General features: G+C 44.1%; 1 protein-coding gene across 1 annotated transcript; it reads left to right on the top strand.

Moving 5' to 3' along the window:
* Window positions 1-6754: 6754 nt before the first annotated feature.
* Window positions 6755-13893, top strand: LOC142649387 (olfactory receptor 10A7-like). The gene is made up of 3 exons (XM_075825525.1): window positions 6755-6989; window positions 7224-7315; window positions 12943-13893. Exons 1-3 carry the CDS (start codon window positions 6755-6757, stop codon window positions 13891-13893), a joined length of 1278 nt encoding a protein of 425 aa, XP_075681640.1.
* The last annotated feature ends 5990 nt before the right edge of the window (window positions 13894-19883 follow it).

The raw sequence follows: 19883 nt of genomic DNA, 5'->3' as shown, positions 1-19883 counted from the left end.
CACCTGCTGTCTTCTGCCACGTCCAGTGTCTTCTGCCACGTCCAGTGTCTTCTGCCACATCGGATACTGCCCGCCATGTCTGGCGCTACCTGCTGCACCGGCCCCATCCGCGCTGAAGCCACAGCCACCGTCTGGACTAGTTCAGATACACAAGCGTTACTATCAACTATTGACTTTCATATAGACTGTGACCTGGTCAGCTGTCTTTCCGCTACGGCGGAGCGGCCTAGTGGCTCCACATATCCTGTGACCGTGACAATGCGCTCAGGCCATGGTACCCGCTGGCCAGCCCAAGACCGCAGTCCAGAAGATACAGACGGAGATGCATGACCTACACACACATCAGGATCAACTCCTTGAGGCAGTGAATTCTATCCTGGTCCGTCTGGATCTACTCACTGTTCCACCTCCGGTTCTTCCTCCTGAAGCAGTTGCTGTGCCATTGCCCGTTGCTCCTTCTGTTTGTTCCGGATCCACAGTTCCTCTGCCTCTTCCTCCTCGCTACGACGGTGATCCCAGAGCATGTAGAGGATTTATTAACCAATGCACAGTTCATTTTAGGCTACGGGCTGATCTCTTCCCCTCCGAGGAGGCCAAAGTGGCGTTTATTATCTCCCTCATCGCTGGCAAGGCCCTCGCATGGGCGAACCCAATCTTGGAGCAACAAGGACCTGTATCCTCGGACCTAGCCTTGTTCCTGCAGTCCTTTTGTGCCGTGTTCGAGGAGCTGGGTCGAACATACTCTGCCACAGCCACTCTGTTGACCCTCAAGCAAGAGGGCTCCACAGTAGGGGATTATGCTATCTCCTTCCGTATCCTAGCAGCCAAGCTGGCATGGAACAATGAGGCACTGGTGGCGACCTTCTGGCAGGGTCTGTCCTCTCACATCAAGGATGAACTGGCAGCCCGAGACCTTCCTTCTACCTTGGATGCCTTCATCCTGTTAGCCACCTGGGTTGATATGAGAATCCGGGAGTGCACTCAAGAGGTTCGACAGGAGAAGCAGCACAGACGCTCCTCTGGACTATGTATGTATTGTGACCTTAAAGGTCATTTTGTGCGCCAATGCCCACAGAAACTGGGAAACTCCAGTACCTAGGGTTGGTTGGAGAGGCAACTCTAGGTGGAACGTCTCCAAACTTAAAAACCTCTTCCAGATTATCGATTCCTGTGGCCATCTTCTCCAAAAAAAACGTCACATCCTTCCTCCGCCTATCTTGAATCTGGAGCAGCTGCTAATTTCATCCAGCAGGATCTAGTGGATCGTTTACGTCTACCCACAGTCCGTCTGGAGAGACCCCTGGCTGTTGCCTCTGTGAATGGTCTACCATTGCCCGATCCGATTATGCTCATCACGGAGCCGTTGACACGACGGGTCGGAGCTCTTCACTCAGAACAGATCACCTTCCTGGTACTACATAAGGCTATCACTCCTATGCTGCTGGGTCTGCCATGGCTCCGCTTACATGCCCAGGTTCTTGACTGGAGTTCCGGAGAAGTTCTTCAATGGGGTTCCAGATGCCATAGCCATTGCCTGTCACAAGTCCGTCCTGTTATGCCCCCTCTGCCTCAGTCACTCTCCACTCTACCATCTCAGTATGCCAGTTTTGCGGATGTCTTCTGCAAAAAGAGAGGCTGAGACGTTGCCTCCACATCGGAATTATGACTGTCCCATTGAACTGGTTCCTAGTGCTTCTCTTCCCCGTGGATGAGTATATCCTTTCTCCTTGCCAGAGACTTTATCTATGTCAGCCTATATCAAGGAGAACTTGGAGAGAGGTTTTATTCGAAAATCTTCCTCTTTGTTAAGAAGAGAGATGGATCTTTTCGACCCTGCATTGACTACCGTGGTCTCAACCAGATCAAGGCCAAGAACAAATACCCGTTGCCACTTATATCCGAGCTGTTTGATCGCATACGAGGAGCCAACATTTTTTCTAAGCTAGATCTGCGGGGGGCTTATAACCTAATCCGGATTCGCCGGGGTGACGAATGGAAGACGGCATTTAACACCCGCGATGGGCACTACGAATACCTAGTGATGCCCTTCGGACTGTGTAACGCTCCCACAGTATTTCAGGAATTCGTTAATGATATTTTCCGAGATCTCCTCTATATGTGTGTTGTAGTTTATCTCGATGATATTTTGATTTTCTCCCCAGATCCAATGACCCATCGGAGGCATGTCCGTCAAGTTCTTCTGCGACTAAGAGAGAATCGCTTATATGCCCCAGAGGAAGCCAGAAGGGCGAAACCCAGGGTCGGGTTGCATTATTTGGAGTGTTACAAGAGCTTATCTTATGCTTTTATCTATATCCATTTTTGTAAGTATGGAATAAAGTCGTGGAATTTGTAGTTTCCAAAAGGTAGTGCACTATCTCCTTTTTCTCCCTTGTTGGAGATTTAGAACATCACGTACGAGGATATACACAGCAAGCAGTTGCATTTCTGCAGTTCACTTCTGTGTGGAACCACAAGTACCAGCGAGATATACACACCAGTGGAAATTTGGATTGTTTTTTCTGCATGCTAGCTGGGGGAAGGTCAAACCCTTGATGGACACTTCAGACTGTACATCTATAACCGTCTGAGCGGTAAAAAACTATCATTTTGTCTCTGTTTTTTGTGGTGTTGAGGATTTCACCTCTTTTTTACCTGCTCCGGTTGTTCATCTCCTTGTTGAGATATTTCAATGAGTAGAGAGCTGAGTTGCATATTTGCTTATATGCCACGTTGGAGAAGTGCGTCTTTGAAAAGAAGTCTTTGCCCTTCCTGGGCTACGTCATCTCGGATCAAGGTCTTAAGATGCACCCTGAGAAACTAAAGTCTGTCCTGGAGTGGCCACGTCCACAGGGCCTAAGGGCCATACAACGGTTTCTTGGATTAGCCAATTTCTACCGGCAGTTTATTCCGAACTTTTCATCTCTGACGGCTCTCATCTCTACCCTTACCAAGAAGGGTATGAACGCCAAGGTATGGACTCCAGTGGCAGAGTCCGCATTCATTAGCCTCAAGAAAGCCTTCACTTATGCTTCGATCCTCCATCACCCTGACGTATCTCGACAGTTATCATTGGAGGTGGACGCTTCCTCTGTTGGTGCAGGTGCACTTCTGTTCCAGAGGAGCTCCAAAGGAAAGGCAGTAGTATGTGGCTACTACTCAAGACTTTTTTTCTTCTGCAGAGCGCAATTACTCTATTGGAGATCGGGAGCTACTGGCCATCAAATTGGCTCTGGAGGAGTGGAGACATCTTCTAGAGGGCGCAGCTCACCCCATCTTGATCTACACCGACCACAAGAACCTTACCTACCTTCAGTTCGCTCAAAGACTGAATCCTCGTCAAGCCAGGTGGTCGCTGTTTTTCACCCGTTTCCAATTTCTGCTCCACTACCATCCCGCTGACAAAAATGCCCTGTCCAGATCGTTTGAGACGGAAGACACGGTGGAGTCCCTTCAGACTATTATACCCGTCCTGCATTGTCACTGCTAATCCTCTGCAGATTAGAGACATCCCTCCGGGTTGGACTTTTGTTTGGTTGGCAAACAGGAGAAAAATTCTCCGCTGGGGACACAGTACTAAACTAGCTGAGCACGCTGGTGTCCGTAAAACCCGAGACCTGATTGCTCGTCACTTCTGGTGGCCCACGCTACCTAAAGATGTTCTGGGCTTTATCTATTCTTGCACGGTGTGTGCTTCTAACAAAGTTGCCCACTCCAAGCCGGCCGGCCTGCTTCAACCTCTGCCTGTACCCAATACCCCCTGGCAGCACATTGCGATGGACTTTGTCACAGACCTTCCCCCCCTCATTAGGATGCAACACCGTCTGGGTGGTGGTGGATCGGTTCTCTAAGATGGCACATTTTATCTCTCTGACCGGCCTACCTTCTGCTCCCCGAATGGCGAGTCTCTTTATTCAACACATCTTTTGCTTGCATGGCTTGCTTCTTCATATTGTGTCCGACCGGGGGGTTCAGTTTACCTCAAAGTTCTGGAGAGCCCTCTGTAAACTCCTGGATGTGAATTTGGACTTTTCCTCAGCCTATCACCCCCAGTCCAATGGACAAGTTGAGAGAATCAACCAGATCATGGAGAATTATCTCTGCCACTTCATCTCTTCACAGCACGATAACTGGGTACAGCTTCTTCCATGGGCCGAGTTCTCATGCAACAACCACACAAGTGAGTCCACCACTTCCACTCCATTTCACATTGTATATGGTCAACATCCTCGAGTCCCTCTTCCAGTGTCGACCACATCTCAAGTACCCGCTGCTGACTCTGCATATGGAGACTTCCTGCAAATCTGGCAACAGACCCGGTCCTCTATTCTGCTGGCAGTAGATCGCATGAAGCGAAAGGCAGATACTAGAAGAGAGCCGCATCAGTAACTTCCAGGTACTAAATTCTGGCTGTCCTCTCGAAACATTCGCTTGAAGGTACCCTCATACATGTTTGCCCCGAGGTTCCTTGGTCCTTTCAAGATTCTGCAACAAATCAACCCTGTCTCCTATAAGCTGCGGCTGCCTCCTACCCTCAGAATCCCCAACTCCTTCCATGTGTCCCTCCTGAAACCAGTGGTCCTGAACCGCTACAGCAAGACTTCTAGTTCCACAGTTGCTCCCAGCAGTCCTTCTGATGTATTCGAGGTAAAGGAGATCCTGGACTGTAAAAGGGTAGGAGGAAGGACTTTCTATTTTGTGGACTGGAGAGGGTTTGGTCCTTAGGAGAGGTCCTGGGAGCCATAAGAGAACCTCAGTGCTCCTGCTCTCATTAAGAAGTTCCTCTCTCGCTCTGGCCCCAAGAAGAGGGGGCATAAGAGGGGGGATACTGTAGCGTTCATGGCCGCGGGCCATCGGGTTTACTCACCTCCCGACGCCTGCAGCCATGGATCCGTGAGTGCTGGTCCCCATCTCCTTCCTAGGAGACGCCAGCGCTCACTTCCGCTCCGTTCTGCTGTGTCCCGTAGGGTGTGCGCGCACGCTTGTGCCTGGCCTTAAAGGGCCAGCGCGTACACAAAGGAAGTCGTCATCATCAACTGCCATGATTTCCTGGTCTATAAGAAGGACCCAGGCCTTCTGATCCTTGCCTGAGCATTGTTAGTTTATCCCAGTCTGTCTTGCAAATGGTCCCTTAGTGTTTCCAGTTCCAGTTGTTACCCGTGCCCTGTTTCCTGTTCCTGTGTCCCGTACTGTTCTTGTTCCCATGCATACCAGTGTTGGAGTCGTGCCTACCGCACCTGCTGTCTTCTGCCACGTCCAGTGTCTTCTGCCACGTCCAGTGTCTTCTGCCACATCGGATACTGCCCGCCACGTCTGGCGCTACCTGCTGCACCGGCCTCCATCCGCGCTGAAGCCACAGGCACCGTCTGGACTAGTTCAAGTACCCAAGCGTTACTATCTACTATTGAATTTCATATAGACTATAGACGGCGGAGCGGCATAGTGGGTCCGCATACCCTGTGACCGTGACACATATTACACCTGATGTTAATGGAGGAGTTCAGAAAGATAGCTGTTGACCGATTATCAGCTATATAATCTGAGCTATAATAAAAACCATTGGTACTAGAAAGAGCTGGTACCCTTCCTAATATTAATTAGCATAAATAGTCACAAGTTACGAATCATTCTCTAGGTATCCTTTTTGACATATACTTTCACATACATATAAAATTAAGTAAATAATGTTCACATCAATTGGGGTTGAATAATGATCAATCTGCCATTAATATTATGCAACAACATTCATCATCGTGTGTGCAACATTGATAACTCTGATAGATCTGCATTTTCCAACTCAAAAGTTTCTATACAATAGTATTCCTCGTTATGAATTTCCCTGTTTTTGTACAGTACATAATGATTGTTATATGAAAGGCACATAGATTTAACTATGGCACCATATTATATCATATCATGCAATAAACCATGTTGGATGCCAAGCCTTCCCAGTCATCTGTAGAAAAATCCACTGGTGCAAACACTTTAGGTTGGCATGCAATAAATCAACCAGAGATAAATGATAATACCATTAGCAGCAATAGCCTTGGTAATTGTTTTATTAGGTAGATCAACTAGTGTCAAATGCTGTAGAACAGACAGCTAGATATTTTCCCAAGGCATATGTTACATGGATATGCTATATAGAACTTTGAGGCTCTGTCTCCTTCTTCAGTAACTTTCCCAGCGAAACCTGTCTTCTGGTGCACTATATGGCCAAAAGTATGTCGATACCCCCTCCTAATTAATTAATTCATGTGTTTCAGCTACAACCAATAAATCAATAAATGAAATCAATGCAATAAATCAAGCACACAGCTATGTAATGTCCGCAGACAAGCTTTGGTAGTGGTATGGGTCGTACTGAAGAGCCCAGTTAAACTTGGCACTGTCATAGGATGCCACCTTTGCCACTAGTCAGTTAGGGAAATTTCTGATCTGCTGGATATACCCTGGTGAACTGTAAGTGCTATTATTTTGAAGTGAAATCATCTAGCAGTAACAACAGCTCAGCCACAAGGAGGTAAAACAAGCAACTCACAGAGTGGGAGATCTAAAGTGCTTGGTGCATAAAAATCGCCTATCTTCTGCTGTATCAATAGCTAAAGAGATCCAAATTGTCTCTGAAAGTGAGTATCGGTACAAGAACTGTATGTCAAGAGCTTCATGAAATGGGTTTCTGTGGTCAAGCAGATGCACACAAGCCAATGATCACCATGCTCAATGTCAATAGTTGGCTGGTGTGGTGTAAAGCATGCCATCACTGGACTCTGGAACAGAGCTGGGGCGAGGTTTTTCTCTTATCAAGAACGAAGATGGCGGCCTCTCACCATGCATTGTTTATCGAGAGCTGAACAGAATCATCATCAAGAACAAATACCCGCTTCCGCTGATATCAGAGTTATTAAAACCAAATGATGGGATCCATCAAGCGGCTTTTATTATCCGTGATGACCATAACGAGTATTTAGCAATACCTATTGGTCTAAGTATTGCACCTGCAGTGTTCCAAAACCCTATAAATTAAATATTCTGGAAAATGCTGCATCAAAATTGTCGTTAATGATGACATCATTATCTTCTCATGCTCATTATCAAGTCATCAAGTCCTAACCCGACTGAAAGAAAACCACCTCTTCTGCAAGCTTGAAAAATGCCTCAGCTATGATTGATACATTTTTGGACAAATCTGCGAACAAATCCTGCCTCTTCCTATCAATCAGGTTTCCATCATGTTTTCAGAATTTTTGACAAGAAAAGCTCTGTAGACTACACTGTCAAAAATACTGGAACCGCTGATGGAAAGGGAAAGAAGGTAATGTGTATTGGGCCTTATGCACATATTTAATGTAAAACATTCTGCATTAGGCCCCCATGCACACGACTGTGTCCGTAATCACAGTCCGTGATTACGGGCACGGCTGGCCGCAGACAGCCACCCGCATTTGCGGGCCGTGATGCCTTTAACAGTATGGGAGCATGGTCCTTAAAAAGCAAAAAATAGGACATGTCGTATCTTTTGTGGATCCTTTCTACGGCACAGACACCTTTTGTAAATATACGGGAAGGTATCCGTCGACCATAGAAATTAATGAGTCCGTAATTACGGACCATAATTATGGTCCGTAATTATGGACGAAATCTACGGTCGTGTGCATGGGGCCTGTCACGGCTGTGGGGTATGTGGACACACTAAGCCGCTCTGCCGCAGCAGAGAAGCAGCTGGCCAAATAGTCAATAACAGTCTCTCGGATATGGGTACCTGGGTACAGAGGCGTAGCTAGGTTCTCCAGCACCCAGTGGCAAAGATTCGGTTTGGTGCCCCACCTAACCTCTTTCCCAACACCCCCTTCCCCCTCGCCATATTTGTTTTCTCTACCAATCAATGAGGTGTCATTTTTTTCCACATTTTTTTTATGTAACTTGAGCATAAAGCCATTTTTACATTTTACAAGCAATATAGTTCTATATACAACACTAGAACCAAGTTCATTACATATACACAGCACCAGAACAAAGCTCATTACATATGTACAAAACCCGGACCAAGCTCATTACATATATACAGCACCAGAACCAAGCTCAGTACATAAATACAGTTCCAGAACCAAGTTCAGTACATATATACAAAACAAGAACCAAGCTCAGTACATATATACTGCATCTAAACCAAGCTCAGTACATATATACAGTGCCAGAACCAAGCTCAGTACATATATACAGTGCCATAACCAAGCTCAGTACATATATACAGTCCCATAACCAAGCTCAGTACATATATACAGTGCCAGAACAAAGTTCAATACATATATACAGTCCCATAACCAAGCTCAGTACATATATTCAGTGCCAGAACCAAGCTCAGTGCATATATACAGCATCTAAAGCAAGCTCAGTACATATATACAGTGCCAGAACCAAGCTCAGTACATATATACAGTGCCATAACAAAGCTCAGTACATATATACAGTGCCAGAACCAAGTTCAATACATATATACAGTACCAAAACCAAGCTCAGTACATATATACAGCACCAGAACAAAGCTCAGTACATAAATACAACACCAGCACAAATACAGCTCATTTTAGTGCAATCCCTGCTGTATAGGTTTGCACTAAATTGTATAGAGCTCAAAGCATGGCCCAAACAATGATAAGGATATGCAGGGAGATGCTGTTTCACAAAAAAAAAATCATACCACCATCATGTCTCTGCAGATCATACAGTGACTACAGTACTGATTAGAGGCAGAATAAACATTTACATTAAATGACTCATCGGTGACGATCTCAGATTCTAGTTGTTCTTTTTCTCTTTTCTTCTCCATCTGGTCCAGACCTCTATGAATTCTCCCAGCCACAGCCCATTTCTGCAGTTTGCTACTCAGATGCCTTTGTGGTATCCCAGAGGATGCAGATGTTATGAGAGGACCTGATGGGGGTAGTAGTCCCCCTAATGGCTGGTTTCTTAGTGATGTCACGGTCGCGGCAGTGGGGTCCTACCCTGGGCACCTCTCTTAGGACACGCAGCAAGTCAATTGTCAAAAAATGGAAAGCAAAATCAGACACAGTCCTCTGCTAACCAAAAGTCTCTTTACTGAGGAGAACTTCCATAAAGGGCAGCAATAATTCACAGCAATGCAGTCTCTCATTACAAGTATATTGGAGTGTGCATGTGAGGAGGACCACTTGTTAGCTGACTTGCAGGGATGTGCTTGTGAGGGGTGATGCTGACACAGTACTTTCCTCAGATTATACAGTTTATGGTTTTGGGGGAGACACAGTCCTTATTATGGCTACAGAAGGGATCTGCACCGATTGGCTCCCGGCAGGTGACGAACTTGAGGGAAATGTAGTTACTCACGGTTACTGGGTCACGGTATCCGACAGCCGGACGCGGACCGAAGACACGAGGCTTGGAAACCACGGAGCACTGGACTTGACCGGAGGCCTACTTTAAGGTCCAGGATTGCAGAAAGGCTCCTCTTGAAACTGCTCCTTTCTGGCAGATAGATTCCCTCCTTCTCGGAGGCGGTAGAAATGTATATGTTATCCCCTCTGTATGGACTGGTGAAGGGTCCTAGAAATATCTGTGCTTTGCATGGGCCGTGAGATTCACCATGCAGCTCCTAGGCGTGGCAGGTAGGTAGCTGTAGATTCCCTGCCATCTCTTGCACAGCATGGGTTGCAGGCACCTCACACTAGACCCCCCAGAACTCGTCTGCACTGGTTTTTCTGCCCTCTGCTAAGAGGTAGGCTGGGCTACAGTCTCCACCCACAGTATACTAGAAGTTTCTGGAGGGAAAACTGGTTATGACTCAGCAGTAATTGAAATCCTACACTCACATGCACTTACAGTGGGTCAACCATAGATGGCAGCAAATGATAATATACACAGGGTATGCACAGGAAATACATGATATACAGAGACATACTGACACACAGTACTATTACATTGTGATAAACCTACTACCATACGACAACTACTCCTATTATGGATGTAGGGAGTGTACTGGGACACTACACCTTCGGCTTCTTACTTTTCAAACATTTCTGCACCTATAAACAAAGATAAAGTTCTCATGGCGCCAGACAGTGTGACCCTAAATATAATAGCACCATACATTGCACCTCTAATTATAATAGCACCATACACTTTCTCTGATTATAATAGCCCCATACACTGCACCTCTAATTATAATAGCATCATAAGGTGGCCCACACATACACACACACACACACACACACACACACACACACACACACACACACACACACACACACACCGTGCCCCCTGTAGATAGAGCCTCCTGTAAATAGTGCCCTACATAGATCCCCCTGTAGATAATGACCACCATATTGCCCCTGTAGATAGTGCCCACATAAACCCCCCTGTAGATAGTGTCCCACATATATATACCCCTGTAGATAGTGCCCACAAATAGCCACCCCTGTAGATAGTGCCCTACATATAGCCCCCTGTATGTAGTGCCCCACATATAGCCTCCTCTGAAAAGTGTGCCCCACATGTAGCCCCCCTGTAGATAGTGCTCCACATATAGCCCACCACTGCATATAGTGTCCAACATATAGCCCAACCCTGTAGATAGTGCCCTACATATATCTCCCCCTATATATAATGCCTCACATATAGCTCCCCCTATAGTGCTCCATATATTGCCCACCCCTGTAAATAGCCCCCCATGTAGATATAGCCCACCCCTGTATATAGTGTACAACATACAGCCCACCCCTGTAGATAGTGCCCTGCATATATCTCTCCCTATAAATAGCGCTCGACATATAGCCCACCCCTGTATATAGTGCCTCACATATAGCTCCCCTATATGGCTCCACATATAGCCCATGCCTGTATATAGTGCCTCACATATAGCTCCCCCTATAGTGCTATACATGTAGCCCACCCCTGTATATAGTGCCTCACATATAGCTCACCCTATAGTGCTCCACATATAGCCCACCCCTGTATATAGCCCACCCCGGTAGATAGAGCCCCCCCCCTGTAGATAATGTCACTCACATTTTTATTAGGATAAAAAAAACAATATCTTTACATACTCACCTTAATCCCGTTCCCATGCCATCCAGTGGCAATGCAGACCTGCTCTCTTCTGAGCAGGTCTACTGGGGTTGAATGACGCATGTGGCACGATGACGTCATAGCGCCGCTTGCGTCATTGAAAGGCACTGATTGACAGTGCAAGTCATTCTGCCCTTGCAATCAGCGCCTTATATAGACGCAAGCGGCGCGATGACGTAATTGCGCCGATTGCGTCTATGAAAGGCGCTGATTGGCAGGGCACTATGACTTGCCCTGTCAATCAGCGCCTTTCAACGGCGCAAAAAAATAATCGGGCCGCTTGAATCGTTGAAAGGCGCTGAATGATCAGGCACGGAATGTACCCAGCCATTCATCGCCTATAGTGTAGGAGGGGGTGGCTGGTTTCAGTGGTGCCGCCACCCCCTCAGAGAGGCAGCAGGTCGCTGTCGGTGTGACCCTGGCACCCCCCACCTTCTCTCTTAGTTGTGCCGGGGCACATGCCCCGCCTGCCACCCCTAGCTATGCCCCTGCCTGGGTAGAAGATCAGGCTATTCAGAGTAACAGACATGTGGTCAAGCAGGCACAGATGATGCTTGGCGTAGCAGATGACACTGGACATGGCAGATGACACCAGATGAGGCAGGTGGCAACAGATATGGCAGATGGCAATAGAAGTGGCAGATAAGGCACACACGACTCCCACAATAAGCTTAGGCTCAGGAACAAACAAGCAACAGGATACAGGATACGGGAAGCAGGATACGGGAACACATAGATGAACACAGGAATACAAATAACGCTCAGGCAGGTGAGGAAGGGCAAAGTTATTTTTAAAGTCCAGGGTGTTACTGGGTTGATTGGGAAACATTAGACAGGTGCGCGCGCTGGCCCTTTAAGGCTGGAGAGAGCACGCGCGCACCCTACAGGACACAGGAGAGCAATGCAGCCATGTGTGTTAACGTCCCTGAGGATGGGGATGCCGACATGAGGATACAGTCCTGCGGTCGCGGCTGCCGGTAAGTGCTGGCGGTTAGCGACCGCGGGCATAACAGGGCCTTTATTTATGTTAAAATAAAAAAATAAACTGTCTTTTTACTTGTGCTGCAGTTAATTTCCCAAAGCTCCTCTGATGTATTCCTATACTGACCCAAAGGGAGAGGATTTATCATAAAAAGGTGAGGTTTGCTTAGGGAAATGTTATGCAGGTTCAGCAGAGGGGACTGTTATGCTTTTGAATATGGTAGGCACTATTCAAGATAATTTCACATTTTGATTATAGATTTTAAAATGTTACCCTCTCTCAATCATGATTTTTACAATAGAATGTGGCCAACGCACAAAATATTTATTTAGAAATATACAGTTTACAATACACCTTTTGGTTTTGGCACATTAACTGATTTAGCCAAGAGAATCTGCAGCCAGCCAGGCATTACCCCTGCAGCTGTGTCTGCAGGGGAAATACAGTATTACATAGTAGCCATTCTTGCAGAGCAGCTCTCCGTTCTGGCTTAAGTCAGGGTCCCGACTGTGGGAAACCCCTATGGCGTCCATATTCCATAAAAGGACATATGGACCAGCGTTGTCTTCATGAGATTTAAGTGTTATAAAAAGCTCCATAATCTGGAAATTGACCACTGCTTTTTTGCAGACTTTTACTATTAAATGTAATTTAATTTAAATCTTTTTACAATATTTTCTGTTCCTCTAGTAGCTAGCACTGGATAGCAAAAAAAAAAGACTTAGAATGTCCTGTAAGTACAGATTTCATAAAGAGTATTAAACTAGTATTTGATATTTTCTTCGGTCACCACACTGCCTTATATATTGCTACTCTTAATACTGTGATTAATTGTGTCTTTCTCTTCCTTTTCATAGGAATGGAAATCCCATCTCTTTCCTAACAATAAAACACAAGTTACCGAGTTTATTCTTGTGGGGCTCTCAACTGAATTTCAGCCATATCTTTTCACATTTTTTCTACTAATTTATCTTCTTACATTGACAGGAAATGTGATGATTGCTCTGACAATCACCTTGGAATCTAAGCTTCACTCTCCGATGTATCTTTTCCTCCGTAGCTTGTCCGTCACTGAGATCTTTTATGTGACAACTACACTTCCTCGCATGCTTAGAGATTTCCTGCACATAGACAAAGCTATTTCTTTTGCGGGATGTGCGGCTCAACTTTACTTTTTCAGTTTTCTTGGTGCAGCTGAATGCTTCATTCTTGCATTTATGGCATATGATCGCTATGTGGCCATATGCCATCCTCTTCAATACATGACTATTATGACCAAAAAAAAATGTTTACAGTTTTCAGTGGCATCGTGGGTAGGAGGCATGGTTCTACCCATGGCTAACATTGTGCTTGTCTTTTGCTTACCGTACTGTGACTCCAATGTTGTTGACCACTTTTTCTGTGATATACTTCCTGTAATGAGGCTGGCCTGTACAAACACATATGCCAATGAAATTGGTATCCTGGTATATAGTTTTGTTGTTGTACCTTTACCATTCTTACTTATCATTGTGTCATATTTACGTATACTCATAGCGGTATTTAAAATCCGCTCGGCATCTGGGCGCAGCAAAGTATTTTCCACATGTGGTTCTCATCTCACATCTGTCAGTTTATTCTACGGTTCTGCCACTATAACTTATGTACGAACAAAACCTATTGATACTCATAGAGGGGCCAAAGCTTTGTCTCTTCTGTACTTAGTTTTTGTCCCAATGTTGAACCCCTTGATATACAGTTTGAGAAATGCGAAGGTTAAAAAAGCAATGAAAAGAGTCATTGTCAGACTTTTCCAATTTCAAAGGTGAATACTGATAAATATGTAAGATAATACAATAATACAAATTTATAATAAAAAAATAATTAAAGCTATTATTATTGATGAATAGTTATTCACTTTATCTTTTCATGCACACAATGCTACAATATTTTCTATATATGTAATATGTTTATGATCATCATTAATGAGAGAACAGTTCACTACTGCTAATCATGTTTCAGGAAATATCTTTCAATTCTTAAGGTATTCACAGAATGTTAAAGTAGCAATTGAAGGGCATGTTCAGGATTAGGAAAAACAGTCTGCTTTATCCTCCCCCCACCCCCAGAAACAGAACCACTCTCGTCCATAGACTGTGTCTCGTATTGAAAAGGACGAGGGAATAATATGTCTTTAAATATCTTTTTGTGGGTCTTTTGGGAGGGGGACAAAAGAATAATTGGGACCTATGAATTTATTATGCCTCATATTTGCATTTTATTGTCCATTTAATCCACCAAATATTTTGCCCAGGGAGCCCCCACCAAAATGAATCAGGCCCAGCTTGTGGAGAAAGAATCAGTGAACAGCTGTCATAAACCTGTAATAAAAGGAAAATACATAAAATGAATCAGTTACATTTAATTTTTTTTGCTGGGCACAGAGCAATATTTAAAGACAAGGAGTAACGCTGTGACCTCACAAAAGTGGCTGTGGTGATTTCTACTGTCTGGAATGACTGGGAAAGCAATTAATGAAGCTGGATAACTTTGCCCTTTCCCTCAGTAGGTCAAATTAAATCGCGGCACAATGGATTCTAATGATTTCATTGGCTGATCAGAACGTCAACTAGATGAATCAATTCTAAAATTGAAAGGGAATTCAAATGTAACCAAAAACACCCAAACCTCCTCCCCCCCACACACAAACAAGAAAGGAAGAAAAGACCTTTGATTTACCCTTGGCCATGCTAGTGCGGAGACACTGACCCGAGGGTATGTTCACACGCAAACTCAAAAACGTCTGAAAATACGGAGCTGTTTTCAAGGGAAAACAGCTCCTGATTTTCAGAAGTTTTTTAAGCCACTCACGTTTTTCGCTGCGTTTTTTACAGGCCTTTTTTGGAGCTTTTTTCAATAGAGTCTATGAAAAACGGCTCCAAAAACGTCCCAAGAAGTGACCTGCACTTCTTTTTCGCAGCGTTTTTTTTAACAGAACACTTTTTTTCCCATTGCAATCAATGGGCAGATGTTTGAAGGCGTTCTGCTTCAAATTTTTCGGCCGAAAATAAGCCGTGTGAACATACCCTTATTGTCTTCAAATTGCTTATCGCAGTAAGGACATCAGGGTGTGGGCCCACAGCATCAGAATTACTGCAGGCTCCATTATTGGATGTTCTTAACGAGAACCTTTCACCTCCCCATACATGTGCAGCTGAGTGCAGCATGTAATAGGCAGGGCTGCACAAACCCTGGGGCACTTTACATTTTTTTCCTACACTCCTCCGTTATTTAGATATCGGTGCTGTTATATTTGGCGCCAGATCTTTAAATAACCCCCTGAACTGTCAATGAGACATGTAATTGGCAAGGAGGCATGTAACATGGCTGTGACACTGTCCCAATCAACTACGGACAGTGTCACAGCAAGAGCTCGGGAGAGGAGAGCTTGTGCGCACGCACACTCTCGCTCACTCTTCAGCTCACGGCAGACAGGGATGACAATCTTGTTGTTCTTGTCTGCGGAGAGCTGAAGAGTGAGAGCGTACGCACGCATGTGGAGACAAAAATAATGCTGCTGAAGTTGGTCAGTATGCATTTGTAATTTGTACCCTATGATGAAGTTGGGCCCATCCAAGAATAGGACAAGAGGTCGACAAAGAATAAAGTATATTTTGTTTTTTCTAAAACATTTAATCTGTACTTCACATTTGCTTGTCAATTGGTCTGAAGACAGTTTATACGTAGATAAAAAAAAATGGCTAAAACGATATTGTACCAGACTAGTATATATAGTCTCATACTCAAAATAGAATAATGTTAAAAGTGCTGTACTAAACTCTAAGAATAGGAATTGGAAAAATCATTGTTTAACTTATTTGTTAATTATGCAAATGTTGTAGTTTTAAGTAATTTCTCTGTTTTTACCAAATTATGTAGGGTTTTATATTCTGCACAACACTTCTTACCTCTACAGGGGGACCTAATAGGCATATAGCCAGGGCAGGCCTGGGGGGCTTTATTAGGACCTGGCTGCCATGGCAACCCATCAACAGCCAGCGATCACCCCTTTCTCTGTAAACCACTTAGATGCCTGGTGTCACTATTGACCGTGGCATCTAAGGGGTTAAACAGTCGCGATCGAAGGAAACTTCAATCATGACTATTAGAGCACCCGCTCAAGCCCGCGTGGGACACCCGTGCACGACTTAGATTAGGCTGTCGTGAAAAGGCTGCCGCCTAGCCTAGCGTCTTTTAGTGACTGCCGTGAAAAGGTGGTCACTAACGGGTTAATATAGATTGGGTGTTTTTGTCGGCTTCCAGCACAGAGGCCACACAGCTCCGTACGTACTTCCATACAAGCTCCGCCATGAGCATAAGCAAGATGAATCAAGAAGCAACAAGAAAGGTAGCATATAGATAGAGAGTGCTGGGTTACAAGATAGAGAAATAGAAATGTGGGGGGCCCCAACTCTTTTGCTGTATGAGGCCCAGTAAATTCATATGGTGGCCCTGGTGTCAATATGGCTTGTAAAAAGAGGACTAATTCAGCTGGGCAAGGCATCTGATTCTCCAGTGTGAGTCGTCACATTAGGCCAACTCAGAGGAGAGGACTGTAGCGACAGGCACTGGCAGGTTTGTGAGAGGAAGGCATTGCACTCATCTTTATTATTTTATTTATTATTCAGAATTTTATTTTTAAAACGTTATCGTGCCTGCCTGCGCCGAGTTGCCAATTGCACAAGCCAGAAGAGTAGGTATTCCATTTGTTATGGGAACGGGGCTATATGAGTAATACTTTTATTATTTTAAGGGGCACCATTTCTGTATTGGGAGGCATTTAGCCCTCTTGCAAACGACCGAGTGTCACTCGGGCCTTTTTTCACAAGATCCGAGTGGCAACCGACAGTTTTCACAGACCCATTCACTTCAATTGGGGAATCGGGTCCGTGAAAAGAGACCAGACTCTCCGATCCGTGGAAAAATAGAACATGTCCTATCTTTCCACGGATCATGGACGGGACTCGGGCGGCACACACATTGATGTGCAAGAGCCCTAAGGGTGCAACACTACTGTGTGGGGAGCACTAATGTGTCATCACTACTGTGGGGCAATAAGGGGGCATTACTTTAAAAAAAAAAAAAAAGTTTATGTATTACCAGTTTGTTTTGTTAATAATATTACTGTTACTAATCCATTTTTAGTATGCATTCTTGTATGCCACAATTTTTAGTGCGCATTTCTTATGCTACAATTTTTAGCATGCATTTTGTACGTCCATATTTTTAGTACCTTTTTCTGAAAACCACAAGGTTTAGTACCTAATTTTTACACAACAATATTTAGTTACCTATTTGTACGCCCAATTTTTTGGCATCTTATTTGTATGCCCCAACTTTTAGTACCTTATTTGTACGCCACACTTTTTAGTACTTTATTTATATGCCACAAGTTTTTGTACCTTAATTGTATGCCACAATTTTTAGTACCTTATTTGTACACCACAATATTTTTGGTACCTAATTTGTACAACACAAGTTTCAGTACCTAATTTAGTAACCCCACGTGTAAAGTGCCTAAAATAAAAACTACAAATATGGCCCACAGAGTTTATTCTGCTGAGGTGGCATACTCCTTTCTTGCATCTAATACATAGTCTGCTAGTGGGGATCATCTTTCCTTCTGTCATCCTCTGCGTTCTCTCCAGTGACTCAGATGAACCCCAGAGGAGGCATCCCAGGACTGCCACTTTAGGGGCCCCGAGTCTTCTGAGCCCATATGGATTACCCCCGATATTTACATACCTGAGATCTCCGAGTTCACTGAGAACTGAGAACTAAGGGATACAGTTCAACACGGTAGGGCTCAGAGAGCTGTACTTTTTTTGAGTTCTTTTTCTGATGATTTGATTGACCTAATGGTGGCCCAGACTAATTTCTATGTGCACCCAGCTAAAACCCCACCACTACGTATGCTAAACCAAACAGGGTATGCCCAGTAGTTTAATATTTATAAAAGGAAGGACCCCAGAATTGACCACCTCTACCTTGATAATTTCTATACTAGCATCCCCCTATTTAAGTTCCTCGCTTCTGAATGTACTGTGGCATGTGCCACTGTTAGAAAAGTCAGCTAAGCCTCCCTAGGTCACTGCTAGGGCAAATACTTAGGTCGATAGCAGGGCATTTTGCAGCAACAACATATTTTGTGTCAAATATATGAATATAAGAATAAGAATGATGTCCTTATATTGAGCACAATACACTGCCGTATTAGCACTCCCGTCCCAGTGCGAGGAACCAACACAGAGAACCCCAAGTTACTCTGCATTCTGGACTATAATAGTCCAGAATGCAGGCAGGTTGACAATTGGACAGGTTGATCCCTCAGATCATGTGCTGAAACTGTATAGTTCCATGCCTAGATCGAGGGTGTGGTACAAATAGCTGGCCGTGCACATCATACAGAGGGCACTATATAATGCATACATGCTACATCAATATGCAGGCCAGAGAGGGACATTTCTGGACTTTCAAGAGGTGGTGATCATGGCCCTAATAGTTGGGGATCAGAAAGGGGGAGCAGTAATTCTGCAAGCGAGGCGACACGCATTATTCCAGTGCAAAACTTTCCCAACAAAGTCCACTCCACTTAGAAGAAGGGAAGGACCACAAAAAGGTGAAGAATTTGTTCCAAAAGGGATTGGTATAAGAAAGGACATTATTTACCTTTGTGAAACTTTCCCCCCACACCCTGGCCTGTTCATAAAGATTGTTTCAAAAAGGCGCTCTTTCCCTTATGAGCTTTGCCATTTGTCCAAACAGCAATTTATGACAACATATGGGGTATTGCCGTACTTGTGAGAAATTGCTTTACAAATTTGGGGTGCTTTTCCCCCTACATTCCTTGAGAAAATGAAAATCATTAAGCTAAGACTACATATTATTGGGAAAAATTTAGTTTTTCATGTCCCAATTCTAATAAATTCTACAAATAAAACTTGCAGGGTGAAAATGCTCACTGAATGGATCTAACGAGTACCAAATTCGGAGAGATCCGTAACTTTTTGTGTTTTGCGGTTTACAAAACGACGTCATCTCCGTATGGTTATTGTTTTATTTTAGCGGTGAAATCGCTAGTGCCCTGATTGCCCTGTTTGACAGTCCTAGAAGACATTAGAGAGTCAGACTTGGGATTCGTGGCAAATTTATTCAGACCAAATTGAATTGGACAGCCGATTCAATAGAATCGGCTCCAAAACAAATTTTGGGAAATTCACTCATCTCTAGTCATGAAGTATTTCTACAAATTTATGGATTGTACGATGGTATGTAGATCTAGTTTTAAATGTGTCAATTTTATTTTTATCAGATGCAACCTTTATTTATTAGACTATAGTGAGCATCAATCATAATTTTTTTGCTAAGATTAAAAATGTCGGTTTTATAATTTAAAAAAATATATCTTTGTTTTCTATTATTCTCTCTGTTTTTTTGGGACCAATGACTGGTGATTATGTTTTCAAACGTGTTGATTCGGTTTCCCTAATTGCTGATGTACAAAATGTTAAGGGTTATTACTATGATTCCTCCTCTCTAACAATGTAAATTTATTGCTTAATATTGCATCTGATGTCATATTTTATTCTCTCTGTGTATTATCTGTAATATAGTGTCTTTGATAAGGATACAGTGAAGGAAATAAGTATTTGATCCCTTGCTGATTTTGTAAGTTTGCCCACTGTCAAAGACATGAACAGTCTAGAATTTTTACGCTAGGTTAATTTTACCAGTGAGAGATAGATTATATAAAAAAATA

Source organism: Rhinoderma darwinii, chromosome 1, assembly GCF_050947455.1.
Source record: "Rhinoderma darwinii isolate aRhiDar2 chromosome 1, aRhiDar2.hap1, whole genome shotgun sequence".
Classification (NCBI taxonomy): domain Eukaryota; kingdom Metazoa; phylum Chordata; class Amphibia; order Anura; family Rhinodermatidae; genus Rhinoderma; species Rhinoderma darwinii.
The sequence above is the reverse complement of the archived record's forward strand: the minus strand, read 5'-3'. Positions and strand labels throughout refer to the sequence as shown.